At 45.5% G+C, this 21,048-nt stretch overlaps 2 protein-coding genes across 4 annotated transcripts; one reads left to right on the top strand and one right to left on the bottom strand.

Moving 5' to 3' along the window:
* Nucleotides 1–1,110: 1,110 nt before the first annotated feature.
* Nucleotides 1,111–4,529, top strand: LOC127334276 (transcription factor bHLH62). 3 transcript variants are annotated; one of them, XM_051360694.2, is made up of 7 exons: nt 1,111–1,763; nt 1,866–2,036; nt 2,281–2,346; nt 3,366–3,434; nt 3,548–3,619; nt 3,733–3,949; nt 4,057–4,529. In XM_051360694.2, exons 1-7 carry the CDS (start codon nt 1,209–1,211, stop codon nt 4,083–4,085), a joined length of 1,179 nt encoding a protein of 392 aa, XP_051216654.1. In that variant the 5' UTR covers nt 1,111–1,208; the 3' UTR covers nt 4,086–4,529. The 3 variants fall into 3 exon arrangements, with proteins under 3 accessions (XP_051216654.1, XP_051216655.1, XP_051216653.1); XM_051360693.2 differs by having other exon boundaries at nt 1,112–1,763; nt 4,052–4,529; XM_051360695.2 differs by having other exon boundaries at nt 3,733–4,529.
* A 244-nt stretch (nt 4,530–4,773) lies between these two features.
* Nucleotides 4,774–9,492, bottom strand: LOC127329007 (uncharacterized). The gene is made up of 4 exons (XM_051355554.1): nt 8,684–9,492; nt 5,474–8,489; nt 5,206–5,256; nt 4,774–4,785 (listed from the first exon to the last, which is right to left on the bottom strand). Exons 1-4 carry the CDS (start codon nt 9,490–9,492, stop codon nt 4,774–4,776), a joined length of 3,888 nt encoding a protein of 1,295 aa, XP_051211514.1.
* Nucleotides 9,493–21,048: the final 11,556 nt, after the last annotated feature.

Genomic DNA, 21,048 nt, shown 5'->3' with positions numbered 1-21,048 from the left:
AAAAGATGAAAGAATAGGTCTCATTAGCCGTCTACCAAACAAAACACACTTTTATGTTCACGGGGAGTTGTACTGTTTTTGCACAATAACTCTTTAATTGTGGTTCTTTATAAATTGAACCTACCATGGATTTTGTCAGATGATCATGTGATTTTGTGATACTTCGTGTTGTGGGTTTAGGCAAAGTCAAGCTTTTAAAATTTCAACCAAATATTTACAAAAAACATAACACCAACAATGTAAAATATATTGTTTTATAATCATTATAAAGTATATTTTCAAATTATATGCACTTGGTATTATGAACGTTTATATACTTTTATTTTTTTTATCAAACTTTACGATATTTAACTTTAACTAAACCACAAAGTAAAAAAAATTGAGAGAGATATGCGCGTGCATAGGGATGCCAATGGGTACCCATGACCCGCATACCCGTCAGGTAAAAACCCAATAGGAGTACGGGTTTGGGACAAAATATTACCCATAGGTTTGTAAATGGAAAAATATCATACCCATCGGGTAGAGTGGGTACGGGTATGGGATCATAGAACCCATACCCACGTACCCATGTACCCATCTAAAATTAACAAGTAGGCCACTGCAATATTCTAAACTACTTCATTTTTCTCTAATCATGTCTTCATGTTGCTAGGTTGAACCTCACGCTTCCCGGTCTCACAATCGTTGGTAGGTTAGTGAGGATTAAACCCCTATTTAGGGTCGCTTCACCCTTGTCATATTTTTAATCAATTTGATGTGTTTTAAGCGCGGGTATTTTTACCCGCGGGTACTCATTTACCCTGTCAGGTGACGGGTATGGGAAAAACTTGTACCCGTTGACTGGTATGAGTACGGTGACGGGTAAGAATAAAGGTGACGGGTACGGGTATGGAATGGCTCTACCCATACCCATACCCTGCGAGTGCAATCCCTACGCGTGCATGAAAAACAAGGATTCATTCTCAAGGACCGTCGTCGATCAGAAGGCGTATATGTACAGTATGGCGCGGAGCGTCTTTTTTACCGCGCAAAGGCCGGCATCAGTATCAGCACACCGCCCAATACGGTTACATGCCTCCAGTTTTCATATATAACGGTCAACTACCTTCTCATCACCCCCTTCCGGTTCGTTCGGTCTTCTTCTCCCTCCCCGTCTTCTTTCTCCTACTACTCTCACCCGACCGCACACGTACTCCGACTCTCCAATGGCCAACGAGCACTTCTTCCCGGGCGAATACTTCTCCCCCGCGCCCTTCCTCGGCGCCTCTTACGCGCCGGCGCCCCGGTCAGGGCTCCAGGCCGCCGCGGCCATGGCCTTCGGGCTGCAGTGGGCCGACCAGCAGCTTCCGGGGGCGGACTCCTCGGCGCACTTCGACTCGGCGCTGAGCTCCCTGGTATCCTCTCCGGCCTGCGGGGGCGAGGACGAGGTGGCCATCGGCGACCTGATCGGCCGGCTCGGCAGCATCTGCAACGGCGCCAGCGCCAACAACTCCTGCTACAGCACGCCGCTCAGCTCCCCTCCGCGCGGGCCGTTCCGGGGCTACGGCGCGCTAGAGAGCGGCGGCAGGCTATCCCGGGTGTCCAGCAGCAAGTCGCTCGGCGGAAACAACACCTCCGCCGCCGAGGCGGATACGAGCCCCAAGACGGCCGGCCACGCCGTCATGCCGGACCCGCCGGCGACGACGAAGGCCTCCGCTAGGAAGCGCAAGGCAGCCGCGGGGAAGGGCAAGGCGAAGGCAGAGGCCTCTTCTTTACCTGCGGTACGGGCCCCATTTGCCTCCGCTCAGTTCATTTCAGTGATCTTGGTATGAATCAGTCCCAAGGTCTAATGTGTTCATGTATGCCAAATAACTCCAATGCAGACAGCGGCGATCAATGCGAGCCCCCCGAAGCGGCCGAGGGTGGCCGACGGCGAAAACGAGGTGGCTGCGGTGGAGGAGACGGATGAGGAGAAGGCCGAGCCGTTCAAAGACTACATCCATGTGAGGGCGAGGAGGGGGCAAGCAACCGATAGCCACAGCCTCGCCGAGAGGGTACGCTATACCTTACTTAGCTAACTACCTTTCTACTAGCTCATATCCTAGCTAGATACTCATTTACATCCCAAATCAAAATGCAAATGAAGTAATCACTTGCTAATTAACTAGGCCTTAACCTACCTTGTAAATTAGTACTGCCACTACCCTGTTGTTGTTAGTATTTTTTTTTTTTGAATCTCTTGTTGTTAGTATTCAATTTGCTCTTGTCTGAACACTTTGGTTGGTTGTTAACCGGTAGGTGAGGAGGGAGAAGATCAGCGAGAGGATGAAGCTGCTGCAGTCCTTGGTGCCAGGCTGCACTAAGGTATGAACACGCCTCAGCAGCCATTTCCTGCAAGTCATGTTCTCTTAACTTAGACGGTTATAATGAAAATATCTTGCATAGTAGTAAAATACAACATATACTTCGGAGACCGTGCTGATTTCTAAAATACTCCGTATGTCTTAAGTTAAGTGCCTCAACTTTTCTACAATATCTTTTTCGATAATGGACACTTTGTTGCTCAAAAACAAGTATTAGACCTAGCCTCTGCATAGATAGGATGCACACAGCTGCCAAAATTCAGTTATTACAAACCAAACAAAGAACTCTCGAAGAAGTATTCAACAAAATAAATAAAGCGTGGCTAAGGCAAAGCAGGGCCAATCCGCAGATCACGCTGCCATTCATGTTGGGAAAAAAGATCCCTTGTTGTATCCTCCAATTGTGAAGACATCTCTGTAAAGAGATCCCACTTGTATCTAAAACTAAAATGTGTCTAGACAAAACTGAGACAGTTATTTTAGGATGGAGGTAGTACCTTTGAACAAACGAAATAGCACTTGATGTTCTTGTCATCTTCCACTTGTTATACTTGTAGTTAACCACTAGTGAGGCAGTGTTTATAATTAAGGGAGTTCAATAGTTCCTAGGTTCTAGCAGTTGGACTTTCTGGTGCTAGTATGGATAGCAGCTACTATTCCTCCACCGAAAGTAAGAAAGAAGAGACCAGCTAGCTATGCTATGGCAAAGTCTGAACTTTGGAGGCAGTAATTTACTACCATGTAAACAGTTTTGGCCGTAGTGTCCGGCTCATGTGGTCCAAGCTAGAAGAAGAACCTGCAGCAGTAGGGAGTGGTATTAATCAGTTCTGCGAGCTAGGCTCCTGCTTTGCTCGAACGATGATGATTAGTTAATCGGTCGAGGGCGTGGGTGGTTTAGGTGGCGCGCACGATTACTTTAGTGCCCAATTATTGCGACGGCGGTCAAATTAGGGTTTGTTTTTAGTTTTGCTTTTGTGTCACTTGATTATTGATCTTCACATGGGAATGTGCGGCGGACAGATCACCGGCAAGGCTCTGATGCTCGACGAGATCATCAACTACGTCCAGTCGCTGCAGCGTCAGGTCGAGGTAGTAACCAATATGATAAATGTTTGCAGAAGTTCAGAACTACCGACTGAACAGCTCCACATCTGAAATTCCTTTCAGAACAGAAACTAACAAATCGGTTTTGGTTGTTTCAGTTCTTGTCCATGAAATTGTCGACGATGAACCCTGAGCTGGACTTCGAGGAGCATCAGATCCCGTCTAAAGACGTGAGTTCATATGACACATGTCCTTTCATATAGAAATCAGACGGGTAGAGTCAAGTGGCGGGTCAGAACTTCTCTATGGCGAAAATGGCAGATAATAACCTTGTAATTTCCAGATGAACCAGATGGCGATGCCGGCCTATCCGTCCGACGACCGGAGCGCCGCCTTCTCCTACGCCGGCTCACCCGCCGACCCGTTCGCCATTCCGGCCGGCCAGCACCAGCACCAGGGGCAAGAGCTACAAGGCAGCAGCTTCAGCTGGGAGCATCAAGACCTCCAGAGCATGGTGCAGATGGCGGGAGGGAGCAGCCAAGACCCACATGGTTTCTACGGCAAGTGAAACCAGATCACCAATCGTTTCTTCAGGTTTCGATCGAAATCGACCGTTTCTAGGTTTTCGTCTGAGGTTTCTTGTTGGGTGCGATTGAATGCAGGGCAGGCGGCGACAGTAAACCACATGAAGGTTGAACCATAAATGTGTCTGCCACTTCTGTACATGCTACGCCAGCCGCCGTAGTAGTACCGGTACTGCTGCTACTCCCCCACCGCTCTCTTTTTCCCTGCGCATGCAGCAGCAGGAGGAGTAGCTCGGAATCAAACAATCATTGCCACATGAATTCCCTCCGTTTCACTCTCTCCACAAATGGGTGTAGATGCAGTGGTAGTGTGTCTTGTTGTATAAATTTGGGTTTGTGTGTGTGTTGAAGATGGCAAAATGGGGGCCGGGGTTGTGTGATGGACTCCTGGTTGCATGCCCCAACTGTAGAAAGGAACTAGTGGTAGTTTCTGAATTCTTAGAGGAGCCCAAGATGGCAATTTGGGAAGCATGAGAATGAATGTAGAGAGGAAAGAAAGGACGAAATGTTATCTCCCCTTTGTGTGGAATTGATATCCATATCATCTTTGATCTTCTGTTGGATGCCATCTATAGTTGTTGATCCAATGAGTGGCAAAATATGTGATGCCCATTTCTTCCTTATGGTTTTTACTATTATATCATGACTCTGTCTTCCTATATTCTCACCAACAGTGATCAATTACGTTGTCTTCTAGGTCAAAGATCCTACAAACATACGGTCAGATTGTGTGCTGTTCCTGAATGACTGTAGCTGATCCTGTCACACAGTCTAACCAAAGAAAATGGTTGCTTCAATAATCAATGCAACACCTACAAAGGCAAGAAAGAAAAATTACAGCCATTGGTAGGCACTTATTACAACCAAGATCCACTTGCATCAATCAGTGCTAATCATGACCTTTGTTACCTTCCGATTTGCAATGATTGGTAGATGGCTCTGTCTGTTGCCATATCTTAATCACACCCCCTTCCCCACAGCGTATTGTGTTGTGTACCTTGTGCGTGTGGAATCTAGGGGAGGGGTCCTTTTCTTGCAACCTAGCTGGCATGTTCGTCCCTCCCCCAGCCAACTCTCACTTTTGGCCTTCTTCTACCTTTAGGAGCTTCGACATTGTCACCAAGCTCACAACAACATGTAGGTGTGCTACTTCTTCATGGTAGTCGAGAGTGCACTTGTGGAGCCTTTAATTCCGCTGGTAATTCTTGTTGTTTTATGAGTGTCTTCCTTACCATTTCGTCCTTCTGAAAGTCATGTGATGCGGCAATGGCTACCCCTGGCCTCTGCATCGAAAAGATACATACGACTTTTATATCGATTTTATTCTTTTTTTTGCGGAAATTTTTTTATTACTCACTCCATAGGAGTGCCATCCTGATTACAGGGTTGTCTAATAATGTCTGGTCCATGGCGGATCCAAACCATAGAGAGTTGGTCTTTGCAACCTAGTTTAGCTAAGGTGTGACTCACACCATTTAAATCTCTACTAATATGATTAACCTGAACTACTCTATCAGGATTACACAAATGCTTAGCAGCATCAATGAGTGCTGCTACCTCAGATCTATTGGTGCTCTCACTATTAATCATAGACACTGCTTCCAGACAGTCACTCTCCATGATGATCGGTTTAGACGTTCTCTCCAGGGCAAGTGTTAGACCATCCATACATGCCAACACCTCCGCTTCGAGTGGACTCCCACAGCTCTGTAGAAACCTGCACCCCGTGATAATGATATTGCCTTCTTCGTCCCTCAACACCATTCCTGTGCCACCTGTGTGAGTTGCTGTAGCCCAAGCTCCATCAACATTTAACTTGGCCCATCCCTGCGGAGGTTTCGACCACACCCCGTGGCTCCTAGGCTTCACAACTCCCTTGTGCTTGCGAGATCTTGCCGCAGTACCAATAGGGATGATGGCCTTCCCTTTAATCGGGTCAAGCATTGGCTCTTGCTTGATGCATAACAGCGAATCAACATAACTACAAAGGAACCTCCGAGAAGCTTCAACTGGTGGCGCCGCCTTCTGGTGCACAAGCTCATTCCGCACATGCCAAATTCTCCAGAATGTCATCAACATCATCAGCCTTTCCTGATCTGAGGCTTGGTCCAGTGCCTGGAATAACCACTCCTTCCCAGTATTGGGTATGTGCTCCTTGAGAGGCCAAACCTCTCGCATCGCATCCCACAACGATCTTGCCGACGGACATCTGCAAAAGGTGTGGTATGTGTCCTCACATTCCATTCCACAAAGAACACAAATGTCAGATACTTCCAGATTCCGCTTCTTTTTATTTTCCCATGTGGCCAACGAATTTGTAACCAGCCGCCATGCAAAGACGCGTACCTTGGGAGGAGCAGGGCACCCCCAAACCATGTCCCAGATGGCTCGACTGCCGTCCGGTGCCCTGCTCGCGGCGCACGTAGACGTGCGATGAATAGCCTCCCATGCCACCTTATAGGCGCTGCTGACGGTGAAGATGCCTCGCCGATCAGGAGCCCATGCAAGGACGTCGTTACATCTTCTCGGCAAAGCCTTTATCTTCAGGATCTCCTCCACGTCCATGCTCCGGAAGTAACGGCGAAGGAGATCGACTCTCCATTCTCCCGTTTCCGTCAGCAACTCCGAGACACGTTTCAGTCTACAGGTCCCTCTCTCCGAAAGTGGTCGGTAAGAGAAGGGTTTAGGTAGCCAGGGATCTCTCCAGATACGGATCTGGCTACCATCCCCCACCCTCCATACCAGCCCCTTTTTCAGCAAGTTCAGTCCATGTTGGATCGCCTGCCACGACGACGACGCATTACCTGCAAAAACAGTGTCCTCAAGCCGGCCATTAGGGTAATAACGCGCTTTGAGGATCAAGGCACACAGACTGTCAGGTTTAGTTATAAGGCGCCACGCTTGCCGAGCTAGAATAGCTTGGTTAAAGAGACGAAAATCCTTAAACCCTAAACCACCTTGGTTCTTTGGGTGTGTCAGAGCCTCCCAAGACTTCCAATGAGTTTTCCGTGCTCCCTTCCTTGACCCCCACCAGTAGTTGCAAATCATCCGGTTTAGGTCATCACACAATCCCAAAGGCAATTTAAACACACCCATTATATAGGTTGGTATCGCCTGGGCGACTGCCTTAATGAGCACCTCTTTTGCAGCTTGCGATGGAAGACCATCTCCCCACTCCATGAACCTCTTGGTGAATTTTGTCTGCAGGTTCTGGAGCTTGCCTTTATTCAGTCGACCTTCAGGAGTGGGAAGACCAAGATATTTTGCTTCGAATTGTGGTTTCTCTACCTGCAAGGTGCTCCTAATCTCCTCCTGCAAGGTAGCTGGACACCCACGGCTAAACAAGGTAGAACATTTGCTATGATTAATTAGCTGCCCGGTTGCTCTTCCATACTCCTCCACAATTTCCTTCACTTGTTCGGCTTCATGCACTGTAGCTTTAAAGAAGAGCAAAGTATCATCAGCAAATAACAGATGTGACACACCTGGTGCCCGGGGACAGATTCTGATCGGTGTTATACTTTGTTGCTCCATTCCACGCCTTAGTAATGCAGACAAACCATCAGCCACAAAAAGGAATAAGAAAGGGGAGAGGGGATCACCTTGCCGAAGCCCACGCGACGGTGCAAACGAATCTAGGATGGCTCCATTAAATTTCACTTGATATTTCACCGTGGTGACACACGTCATGATCCACTTCACCCACCGGCGATCAAAACCCATCTTAATCATCGTTTGCCCCAAGAATCTCCAATCCACTCTATCATATGCCTTTGAGAGGTCAAGTTTATATGCACAGAAGCTCTTCTCTGGATCCTTCTCTTGCTGTATATAATGAAAGCACTCAAACGCCACTAATGCATTATCAGTGATCAAACGTCCAGGTACAAACGCACTCTGATTCAGGGACACTATGTCATCGAGTATCGGCCTCAGTCTATTCACCAGACACTTAGCGACTATTTTGTAAATCACGTTACAAAGACTTATTGGTCTGAAATCAGTCACTTTTGTTGGGTTGTCTACTTTGGGAATCAGAACAATGATAGCATCGTTGACACCTGATGGCATAACTCCGGTTATGAAAAACTCCTTGATCGCAGGAATTATTTCATCCTTCAAAGTACTCCAGTTCCGTTGAAAGAATCTGGCCGGGAATCCATCTGCTCCTGGTGCCTTCAAAGGCCCAATTTGGAAGAGGGCATCCGATATTTCCTTGTCTGTAAACTCAACCAACAATCTGGCATTCATTTCAGGCGAAACTTTTGTTTCTATTAAGGGGAGAATGAGGCCCGGGTCCAGGGAGCTATCAGCAGCGAACAACCCGTCAAAGTATTCATTGACTAGCTTGCCCATCATGGCTTGGTCATCATGCTCGATACCCTGGTCGTCGACGATTTTCTTCACTTTGTTCTTCCTAGCCCTCCATACTGCCTTGCTATGAAAGAATTTCGTATTGCGATCACCTTCTCGAAGCCAGTCAATTCTTGAGCGTTGCATCCACATCATCTCCTCCCTATACAGTAATTCATTCATTTGGTCAGCCACAGCACGGATTTCTTCTCTATCGGCATTCATATTCTGCAATTCTTCCAAGAGGGTCCGGGACTTCTCCAACTGAAATTTGACGCTCCCGAATTTGGTTTTGCTCCATTCTTGCAGACGCTGCATGACCTCTGCCAGGCCCATATGAATCTGGCCCAGATTTGCCTTCGGCCCAGCTTCAGCCCACGCATTTGAAATGCCGGGAGGCAAGCTTCCCGCTCCCACATAACTTCATATCTTTTGAAATTTTTGCGCTGTGTTTGGATCACTTCCTTTTCGCACTGTAGAAGAATAGGGCAATGATCCAAGCACGGCGAGGTTTTATGAACGACGCTGGCATCCGCGAACAAATTCCTCCACTGATTGTCGGCAACCACTCGGTCCAACCTGACCTTGACATTGCCACGCCCCCGTCTGTTGTTATCATATGTAAATGGCAATCCAGAGAAGCCCAGATCCACTAACTCACATGTTTCCAACATATCCCTGAAGGCCAACATCTGTGTTTCCGAACGCTGGGACGCCGAGAAGTGCTCAAAGGCCCACATTGCTTCATTGAAATCTCCTAGCACACACCAGGGCAGCTCCGATTGTTGCTTTAGATTACACATAGTGGACCACATATTATGTCTATTTTCTACCCTTGGTTCACCATATACACAAGTCAGACGCCATACTGGATCATCCTCAGATATTCTGCCATGGACATCAATGTATCTCTCACATTGGCTCTGTACCTCCACATGTATCTGGTCATTCCAAAATAAAGCCAAACCACCACTCAGTCCCTCGCTGTCAACTCCTGTAAAGCCCCTCAGACCAAGCCTTCCTCGCAGCCGACGGACCTTTTCAGCTTTCTGGCGTGTTTCACAAAGAAATATCAGACTTGCTTTGGTAGCACGGGTGATCTCACCCAGATCTCGAACTGTCGGCTTGCCACCTACACCCCGACAGTTCCATCCTAGGTAATTCATTGCGCCTGACGGGTCGCGCCGTGCGAACCCGTCAGTTGACCAGCGGCCCCTAGGCTGGTTGCCTCCGAATCATCCCTCAACCCATCACAAGCATCTACCTTAATTTTCCTCCGACCCTTCCTTTGTGAATCCTCCCCTATATCTGTTCCTCCCTCCTCACAGTCTTTGGAGCGGTCCACAGATTCACCCTCCTGCTGGTGAGAGCCTCTCTTCCCAAGTATGGAATCAGCATCCGACATCAGAGTATCCCCTGCCGAGAAGACAAAGGAGCCCAGGCCTCTCAAAGGTGGTATCATCTCCTCACTTCCAAGGCCTGTCAGATAGCTCGCAGAAGGAAACGCCGGATACATGGCAATCGGCAGTGTATTCTCAATAATTTTTGGGCCGCTCTCCACAGCCATAATCCCTTGTCTACCTCCTGTACTCGCGCCCCTACCACGGCCTGGCCTAACAGCAGGTTTCTTGTAGCTTCGTACTCTACGTGACTCATCACCTACACACACAAGCGGCAAGTTCAAGTGGTTTATTTTATGTGCTAGCTCATTGTCGACCTCCGCAGATCCTTCCTTTTCCTGCTCCTCAATACCATCCCATGCATCGATTCTCGACGGAATGTGATTTCCAGAGTGTCTGACCACATTGCTATTCCTACGCCGATCCATAGGCACCCCAAGTGTAGCAGAGTTCTCATCACTAGACGAGAAGTTCAGGCCCTTCTTCACCTGGCCGTGTTTCTGTGGTGGACCATAAGCTTGTCTGCGTTCAAACTTCCGCACCGGTGAACACCGTAGGCGGGAGTCATACTCCAACGAGGGAACACCAATACGTTTCTTCTCACATTCTGTATCGTCATGCCCAATGAAGCCGCACCAAAAACAGAAATAAGGCACCCTCTCATATCGCAGAACATAGGTATCCGTCTCGTCCTTCCCCTTCACCTGGGTAGTAATCGACTGTTTCAGCCTCTGATCGATCGGAATATCCACGCGAACCCTCAAGAAATCATACGGGCTGTTCCCATCCGCATCAAGATCAGCAGTCAAATACTTACCCAGTCTATTCCCAATCTGCGTGGCAGTGCCCTTCTTCTGGCGATTCCATGGCATATCATAAACCTGTACCCACAGTGGCACAGTATTCAGTTCCGTCTCAGACGGCTTCAGGTCACCCTGCACCTTAGCCACCAGGAGAGGGTATCCACGATAAATCCATGGACCACCTTGGATAACGAAGTTGAAATCTCCCTCCGAGAACAGCGTGATCTTGAACCAGTTCTTCCCCAACGGTGCAAAGTTTACCCCCGTCCTCAACCTCCAAACCTTGGAGTTAAAGTGAGTTGTCATGTCATCAATATCGGGTTTCCTCTGCGAGATGTACCTGCCCAACAGACGCCATCGCTGCTGGACCTCAGGTGGATCCTCCTCCTCTACATCTTCTAGAACTAGCACCTCATCGTCCTCCATATCCACCTCCCCTTCCACGATCCCATCCAGATCCCTCAATCCATCCTTCTCCGCAGTATGCCAATTGCCCACCTCCGGTGCCTCCCGTCCAAGATCCGACACCCTGCTCCGATCACGCGTAGCTCCAGACGAGGCTTTCACCAACAACTTCGGGCGGGCAGGAGCCTCATTGCCTCCCCCATGATCGCCCCAATTGCTGGCAGAATCCATCGCCCGATCACACGCAAGGGGTTGATCAGAACCGGGATCGAAAGCAAAGACTGGGTTATCGAAAACCACAGAAGCGTTGGGCGATTTCTCCTCTCCGAGACCTAAAAAAGACCCGAGACCTGTTCTGCTTTCCTTCTCCCTGGCGGCCGTCACCGGTCGTAGATCCCTGGGACTCCGCTCCGTGACCGACTTGGACTTCCCTTTGACCTCAGAGACTTGATTCCTTCGAAGACTCATAATGCTCCCGAGATTGGTAGGGTGGCGGCTTGCGATCGCCCGCGCGTCGCCAACCCTAACCCTAGACTCGTAGCCAGACTACTAGTATTGCCCTTTTTATATCGATTTTATTCAACAAGTATTTGTCAAGAGCATGCATCACAAAATCAGAAACCACCATTCAACACCTACAAATCCAACAATGGGTGAAGAATATATCATCAGAGCCTTATGCCCTAAAAGCACAAACAACCCGCCACCAGCTAAAGCCACTGAGTATTACTAAACTCACATGTTGACGTGTGCATGCCATACTGTAAGCTGTAAGGATTGATAATGCCATGCTATCGTGGGACTTGAGAACATCAATGTGTATTGAATGATTCTTTTCAGTAGTAGAGCAAAGAAGAAATCTTTCATAGAATTGTTCTTACAATTTGTTCTGTCGCGTAGGATTAATTGTTGCCGACGGCGAAATAGATACGAACAAAACAAATAAGATCTATGTCGAGAGTTAGTACCCAAAATATGATTTAGCCCTCGTTTATAGCTCTTTAGGCAACATTAGCACTCATGTAAATTGTTCCACCATTGTACCATCCTTGTTTATGTAATGGAAGAAAATAACGAGCAACAAACACGGAGAACTCTTTTTGGAATTAACACTAACACATTACATTAAAAGGGTTGATGATGGATATTTATGTGTTAAATTACGTGTGAGATGAAATGAAGATGATTTGAGTGGGCTTACTAATAGTATATGGTGATTCCCACGACGAACTTAAACTATATATTTTTGTGAGCTATTATGTGCTTCTGACTTTGAATCACTTACTATCTTTGGAGGTAATATTTCAATATCGTAAGACAGCAAGTGGGAAATTATTATTATTATTTTGACGCCAGATGGTCTTTTATCTTTAACTATTACGAGGGCATCATCTTTAGCGTGTCAATTTTTATATCTCGATCAAGTACTCTCACCTGAGGTTGTGACCATGATTTGATGGGGTAACAACCTCATGCTCACAAGAGCTATGCAGGTTTTGGCCCTGGGAATAGATCATCGGTAGCAACCTTACTTCCTGATGGTGTCGATGGGATTAATATGTGTGAGGTGCTGGTGTGTTGCGATGAGGTGTTGGCTTTCGGTGGCAAGTTGGATGGTGCTTGTTCTTCCCTGCGGGGTAAGAACAAGCTATGACCGGTGGAAAAGGAAAAAACAATATCTCACCGCCTCGTTATCTCCTAGTGCGGGAGAGGAAGAAACTCAGCCTGTCTTGCTCTTGTTTCTAGGGTTTTGGTTTGGGTGTTCTGGTTTCCTTGGTTGGCTTGTTTTTTTTTCTTGGCTTGCCCCATTTTTCCTCTAGTAGAGGGCATATTTGTAGCATGAAGGAGTGCTCTCACTCGTGAAGGAGAGGAGACAACATCCCCATCGTACTGAGACCCACGAGTCCAGGTACACAACCCATGCCATGAAGGGACGGTTGTACTTTAGGCGGCAGGGCTTGGTCATGTTGATACTATGATGGTATCACATGTACGGGGGGTTCCCCATATCTAATTGTGTGGGACATGACCGGAGAGGGAAGTATGGCTCTGATGTATACTTCCCCCTCCTTTTCCTGTAGACAGTGTTGGGCCTCCAAGAGCAGAGGTTTGTAGAACAGCAGCAAGTTTTCCCTTAAGTGGATCACCCAAGGTTTATCGAACTCAGGGAGGAAGAGGTCAAAGATATCCCTCTCATGCAACCCTGCAACCACAAAGCAAGAAGTCTCTTGTGTCCCCAACACACCTAATAGGTGCACTAGTTCGGCGAAGAGATAGTGAAATACAGGTGGTATGAATAAGTATGAGCAGTAGCAATGGTGCCAGAAAATAGCTTGCTGGTGTGTAGTTGATGGTGGTAGTATTGCAGCAGTAGTAACACAGTAAAACAGTAAACAAGCAGTAGTAACGCAGCAGTATTTAGGAACAAGGCCTAGGGATTACACTTTCACTAGTGGACACTCTCAACATTGATCACATAACAGAATAGATAAATGCATACTCTACACTTTTGTTGGATGATGAACACATTGCGTAGGATTACACGAACCCTCAATGCCGAAGTTAACAAGCTCCACAATAATGCTCATGTTTAAGTAACCTTATAGTGTAAGATAGATCAATAGACTAAACCAAGTACTAACATAGCATGCACACTGTCACCTTCATGCATATGTAGGAGGAATAGATCACATCAATATTATCATAGCAATAGTTAACTTCGCAATCTACAAGAGATCATGATCATAGCATAAACCAAGTACTAACACGGTGCACACACTGTCACCTTTACACACGTGCAGGAGGAATAGACTACTTTAATAACTTTGCTAGAGTAGCACATAGATAAATTGTGATACAAACTCATATGAATCTCAATCATGTAAAGCAGCTCATGAGATCATTGTATTGAGGTACATGGGAGAGAGATGAACCACATAGCTACCAGTACAGCCCCGAGCCTCGATGGAGAACTACTCCCTCCTCATGGGAGCAGCAGCGGTGATGAAGATGGCGGTGGAGATGGCAGCGGTGTCGATGGAGAAGCCTTCCGGGGGCACTTCCCCGCTCCGGCAGCGTGCCGGAACAGAGACTCCTGTCCCCCAGATCTTGGCGTCACGATGGCGGCGGCTCTGGAAGGTTTCTGTGGTTTTCGTCGAACGTATCAGGGTTTTCGATCCAGGGGCTTTATATAGGCGAAGAGGCGGCGCAGGAGGGTCGAAGGGGCGACGACACCATAGGGCGGCGCGGCCAGGGCCTGGGCCGCGCCGGCCTATGGTCTGGGGGCCCAGTGCCCCCCTCTGGTCCTTCTCGTGTGTTCTGGATGCTTCCGGTGAAAATAGGAACCTGGGCGTTGATTTCGTCCGATTCCGAGAATATTTCGTTACTAGGATTTCTGAAACCAAAAACAGCAGAAAACAGGAACTGGCACTTCGGCATCTTGTTAATAGGTTAGTTCCAGAAAATGCACGAATATGACATAAAGTGTGCATAAAACATGTAGATAACATCAATAATGTGGCATGGAACATAAGAAATTATCGATACGTCGGAGACGTATCAGCATCCCCAAGCTTCGTTCTGCTCGTCCCGAGCAGGTAAAACGATAACACAGATAATTTCTGGAGTGACATGCCATCATAACCTTGATCATACTATTTGTAAAGCATATGTAGTGAATGCAGCGATCAAAACAATGTATATGACATGAGTAAACAAGTGAATCATGTAGCAAAGACTTTTCATGAATAGCACTTCAAAACAAGCATCAATTAAGTCTTGCATAAGAGTTAACTCATAAAGCAATAATTCAAAGTAAAGGCATTGAAGCAACACAAAGGAAGATGAAGTTTCAGCGGTTGCTTTCAACTTGTAACATGTATATCTCATGGATAATTGTCAATGCAAAGCAATATAACAAATGCAATATGCAAATATGTAGGAATCAATGCACAGTTCACACAAGTGTTTGCTTCTTGAGGTGGAGAGAAATAGGTGAACTGACTCAACAATGAAAGTAAAAGAATGGTCCTCCATAGAGGAAAAGCATCGATTGCTATATTTGTGCTAGAGCTTTGATTTTGAAAACATGAAACAATTTTGTCAATGGTAGTAATAAAGCATATGTATCATGTAGATTATATCTTACAAGTTGCAAGCCTCATGCATAGTGTACTAATAGTGCCCGCACCTTGTCCTAATTAGCTTGGACTACCGGATCATCACAATGCACATGTTTTAACCAAGTGTCACAAAGGGGTACCTCTATGCCGCCTATACAAAGGTCTAAGGAGAAAGCTCGCATTGGATTTCTCGCTATTGATTATTCTTCAACTTAGACATCCATACCGGGACAACATAGACAACAGATAATGGACTCCTCTTTTATGCATAAGCATGTAACAACAATTAATAATTTTCTCATTTGAGATTGAGGATATATGTCCAAAACTGAAACTTCCACCATGGATCATGGCTTTAGTTAGCGGCCCAATGTTCTTCTCTAACAATATGCATGCTTAACCATAAGGTGGTAGATCGCTCTTACTTCAGACAAGACGAACATGCATAGCAACTCACATGAAATTCAACAAAGAATAGTTGATGGCGTCCCCAGTAAACATGGTTATCGCACAACAAGCAACTTAATAAGAGATAAAGTGCATAATTACATATTCAATACAACAATAGTTTTTAAGCTATTTGTCCCATGAGCTATATATTGCAAAGGTGAATGATGGAGTTTTAAAGGTAGCACTCAAGCAATTTACTTTGGAATGGCGGAAAATACCATGTAGTAGGTAGGTATGGTGGACACAAATGGCATAGTGGTTGGCTCAAGTATTTTGGATGCATGAGAAGTATTCCCTCTCGATACAAGGTTTAGGCTAGCAAGGCTTATTTGAAACAAACACAAGGATGAACCGGTGCAGCAAAACTCACATAAAAGACATATTGTAAACATTATAAGACTCTACACCGTCTTCCTTGTTGTTCAAACTCAATACTAGAAATTATCTAGACCTTAGAGAAACCAAATATGCAAACCAAATTTTAGCATGCTCTATGTATTTCTTCATTAATAGGTGCAAAGCATATGATGCAAGAGCTTAAACATGAGCACAACAATTGCCAAGTATCTCATTACCCAAGACATTATAGCAATTACTACATGTATCATTTTCCAATTCCAACCATATAACAATTTAACGAAGAAGAAACTTCGCCATGAATATTATGAGCTAAGAACACATGTGTTCATACGAACCAGCGGAGCGTGTCTCTCTCCCACACAAGCATTTATTCAAACAAAACCAAAAACAAAAGCACACAGACGCTCCAAGTAATGCACATAAGATGTGATGGAATAAAAATATAGTTTCAGGGGAGGAACCTGATAATGTTGTCGATGAAGAAGGGGATGCCTTGGGCATCCCCAAGCTTAGACGCTTGAGTCTTCTTGAAATATGCAGGGATGAACCACCGGGGCATCCCCAAGCTTAGACTTTTCACTCTTCTTGATCATAGTATATCATCCTCCTCTCTTGACCCTTGAAAACTTCCTTCACACCAAACTTCTCATAAACTTCATTAGAGGGGTTAGTACATAATCAAAAACTCACATGTTCAGAGGTGACACAATCATTCTTAACACTTCTGGACATTCCTCAAAGCTACTGGAAGGTAATGGAACAAAGAAATCCACCCAACACAGCGAAAGAAGCAATGCGAAATAAAAGGCAGAATCTGTCAAAACAGAACAGTCTGTAAAGACGAATTTTTAATAAATACTTCCGTTGCTCAGATCAGAAAACTCAAAACTAATGAAAGTTGCGTACATATCTGAGGAACATGCACGTAAATTGGCATATTTTTCTGATTTTTCTACAGAGAGAAAATCCCAGATTCGTGACAGATAAAAATCTGTTTCTGCGCAGAAATCCAAATCTAGTATCAACCTTCGATTAGAGACTTCACTTGGCACAACAAAACACAAAACTAAGATAAGGAGAGGTTGCTACAGTAGTAAACAACTTCCAAGACATAAATATAAAACAAAGTACTGTAGCAAAATAACACATGGGTTATCTCCCAAGAAGTTCTTTTCTTTATAGCCATTAAGATGGGCTCAGCAGTTTTAATGATGCACTCATAAGAAATAGTAATTGAAGCGAAAGAGAGCATACAGAGGCAAATTCAAAACACATTTAAGTCTAACATGCTTCCTATGCATAGGAATCTTGTAAATAAACAAGTTCATGAAGAGCAAAGTACCAAGCATAGGAAGATAAAACAAGTATAGCTTGAAAAATTTCAGCACATAGAGAGGCATTTTAGTAACATGAAAATTTCTACAACCATATTTTCCTCTCTCATAATAACTTTCAGTAGCATCATGAGCAAACTCAACAATGTAACTATCACATAAAGCATTCTTATCATGAGTCTCATGCATAAAATTATTACTCTCCACATAGGCATAATCAATTTTATTAGTAGATGTAGTGGGAGCAAATTCAACAAAGTAGCTATCATTATTATTCTCATCAAGTGTAAGAGGCATAGTATAATCACAACAAAATTTACTCTCCATAGTAGGTGGCACCAAAATACCACTATTATTATAATCATCATATATGGGAGGCAAAGTATCATCAAAGAAAATTTTCTCCTCAATGCTTGGGGGACTAAAAAGATCATGAAAACCAGCTTCCCCAAGCTTAGAACTTTCTATATTATTATCAACAATGGTGTTCAAAGCATTCATACTAATATTACTACCAGCATGCAAATAAGATTCCATAGGTTTTTTAATTTTCGCATCAAACAATCCATGTTTTAAATCAGGAAATAGAAATAGAAGCTCATTCTTGTCCATTATGCCAAACTAGTGTAAACAAGAAACAAAAAGTTGCAATTGCAGGATCTAAAGGAAATAGCTTCGAGTACTTACAGCGTCGGGAAATAGCTTAGTAGCCGAGATCCGGAGTGTGAGTACCTTTTACCTTTCCTCCCCGGCAACGGTGCCAGAAAATAGCTTGATGTCTACTTCCCCCTCCTTTTCCTGTAGACAGTGTTGGGCCTCCAAGAGCAGAGGTTTGTAGAACAGCAGCAAGTTTTCCCTTAAGTGGATCACCCAAGGTTTATCGAACTCAGGGAGGAAGAGGTCAAAGATATCCCTCTCATGCAACCCTGCAACCACAAAGCAAGAAGTCTCTTGTGTCCCCAACACACCTAATAGGTGCACTAGTTCGGCGAAGAGATAGTGAAATACAGGTGGTATGAATAAGTATGAGCAGTAGCAACGGTGCCAGAAAATAGCTTGCTGGCGTGTAGTTGATGGTGGTAGTATTGCAGCAATAGTAACACAGTAAAACAGTAAACAAACAGTAGTAACGCAGCAGTATTTAGGAACAAGGCCTAGGGATTACACTTTCACTAGTGGACACTCTCAACATTGATCACATAACAGAATAGATAAATGCATACTCTACACTTTTGTTGGATGATGAACACATTGCATAGGATTACACGAACCCTCAATGCCGGAGTTAACAAGCTCCACAATAATGCTCATGTTTAAGTAACCTTATAGTGTAAGATAGATCAATAGACTAAACCAAGTACTAACATAGCATGCACACTGTCACCTTCATGCATATGTAGGAGGAATAGATCACATCAATATTATCATAGCAATAGTTAACTTCGCAATCTACAAGAGATCATGATCATAGCATAAACCAAGTACTAACACGGTGCACACACTGTCACCTTTACACACGTGCAGGAGGAATAGACTACTTTAATAACTTTGCTAGAGTAGCACATAGATAAATTGTGATACAAACTCATATGAATCTCAATCATGTAAAGCAGCTCATGAGATCATTGTATTGAGGTACATGGGAGAGAGATGAACCACATAGCTACCGGTACAGCCCCGAGCCTCGATGGAGAACTACTCCCTCCTCATGGGAGCAGCAGCGGTGATGAAGATGGCGGTGGAGATGGCAGTGGTGTCGATGGAGAAGCCTTCCGGGGGCACTTCCCCGCTCCGGCAGCGTGCCGGAACAGAGACTCCTGTCCCCCAGATCTTGGCGTCGCGATGGCGGCGGCTCTGGAAGGTTTCTGTGGTTTTCGTCGAACGTATCAGGGTTTTTGATCCAGGGGCTTTATATAGGCGAAGAGGCGGCGCAGGAGGGTCGAAGGGGCGACGACACCATAGGGCGGCGCGGCCAGGGCCTGGGCCGCGCCGGCCTATGGTCTGGGGGCCCAGTGCCCCCCGTCTGGTCCTTCTCGTGTGTTCTGGATGCTTCCGGTGAAAATAGGAACCTGGGCGTTGATTTCGTCCGATTCCGAGAATATTTCGTTACTAGGATTTCTGAAACCAAAAACAGCAGAAAACAGGAACTGGCACTTCGGCATCTTGTTAATAGGTTAGTTCCAGAAAATGCACGAATATGACATAAAGTGTGCATAAAACATGTAGATAACATCAATAATGTGGCATGGAACATAAGAAATTATCGATACGTCGGAGACGTATCAGGCTCTCTTTGGTCTTCTCAAGGTGACATCATGACAACTTGGTTGTCACCTGATCGTTGAATGATCTTCCATGCATGCTCTTCTTCCTCTTCTAAAGTAACCCTCCCATAAAGCATTGAAGCATTCCATATAGGTTATGTTGCGAGAGGTCAAGTGGTGAAGTTGGATCATGTAAGGACCGGACAAAGCGACTGATGAGGACAGACAATCCCCTCTTCATGAAAGAGACAAAGCGACTGATGGTGCGGCTCTCCTTCCATCTCTAGTCTTCTCCAAGAGGAACAAAGAAAAATCCACATCCTCTCAAGCTCCTTGATACGCGTACAGCACGCGTCCGTTGGGAACCCCAAGAGGAAGGTGTGATGCGTACAGCGGCAAGTTTTCCCTCGGTAAGAAACCAAGGTTTATCGAACCAGTAGGAGCCAAGAAGCACGTTGAAGGTTGATGGCGGCGAGATGTAGTGCGGCGCAACACCAGGGATTCCGGCGCCAACGTGGAACCTGCACAACACAACCAAAGTACTTTGCCCCAACGAAACAGTGAGGTTGTCAATCTCACCGGCTTGCTGTAACAAAGGATTAGATGTATAGTGTGGATGATGATTGTTTGCAGAAAATAGTAGAACAAGTATTGCAGCAGATTATATTCAATGTAAAAGAATGGACCGGGGTCCACAGTTCACTAGAGGTGTCTCTCCCATAAGATAAATAGCATGTTGGGTGAACAAATTACAGTTGGGCAATTGACAAATAGAGAGGGCATGACCATGCACATACATGATATGATGAGTATTGTGAGATTTAATTGGGCATTACGACAAAGTACATAGACCGCTATCCAACATGCATCTATGCCTAAAAAGTCCACCTTCAGGTTATCATCTGAACCCCTTCCAGTATTAAGTTGCAAACAACAGACAATTGCATTAAGTATGGTGCGTAATGTAATCAATAACTACATCCTCGGACATAGCAACAATGTTTTATCCCTAGTGGCAACAGCACATCCATAACCTTAGAGGTTTCTCTCACTCCCCCAGATTCACGGAGACATGAACCCACTATCGAGCATAAATACTCCCTCTTGGAGTTACAAGCATCAACTTGGCCAAAGCATCTACTAGTAACGGAGAGCATGCAAGATCATAAACAACACATAGATTGATAATCAACATAACATAGTATTCACTATTCATCGGATCCCAACAAACACAACATATAGCATTACAGATAGATGATCTTGATCATGTTAGGCAGCTCACAAGATCCGACAATGAAGCATAATGAGGAGAAGACAACCATCTAGCTACTGCTATGAACCCATAGTCCAGGGGTGAACTACTCACTCATCACTCTGGAGGCGACCATGGCGGTGTAGAGTCCTCCGGGAGATGAATCCCCTCTCCGGCAGGGTGCCGGAGGCGATCTCCTGAATCCCCCGAGATGGGATTGGCGGCGGCGGCGTCTTGATACGTCTCTGACGTATCGATAATTTCTTATGTTCCATGCCACATTATTGATGATATCTACATGTTTTATGCACACTTTATGTCATATTTATGCGT

This window comes from Lolium perenne, chromosome 2 (genome assembly GCF_019359855.2).
Source record: "Lolium perenne isolate Kyuss_39 chromosome 2, Kyuss_2.0, whole genome shotgun sequence".
In the NCBI taxonomy this organism is placed as follows: Eukaryota; Viridiplantae; Streptophyta; class Magnoliopsida; order Poales; family Poaceae; genus Lolium; species Lolium perenne.
This window is presented reverse-complemented; position numbering and strand designations above follow the sequence as displayed.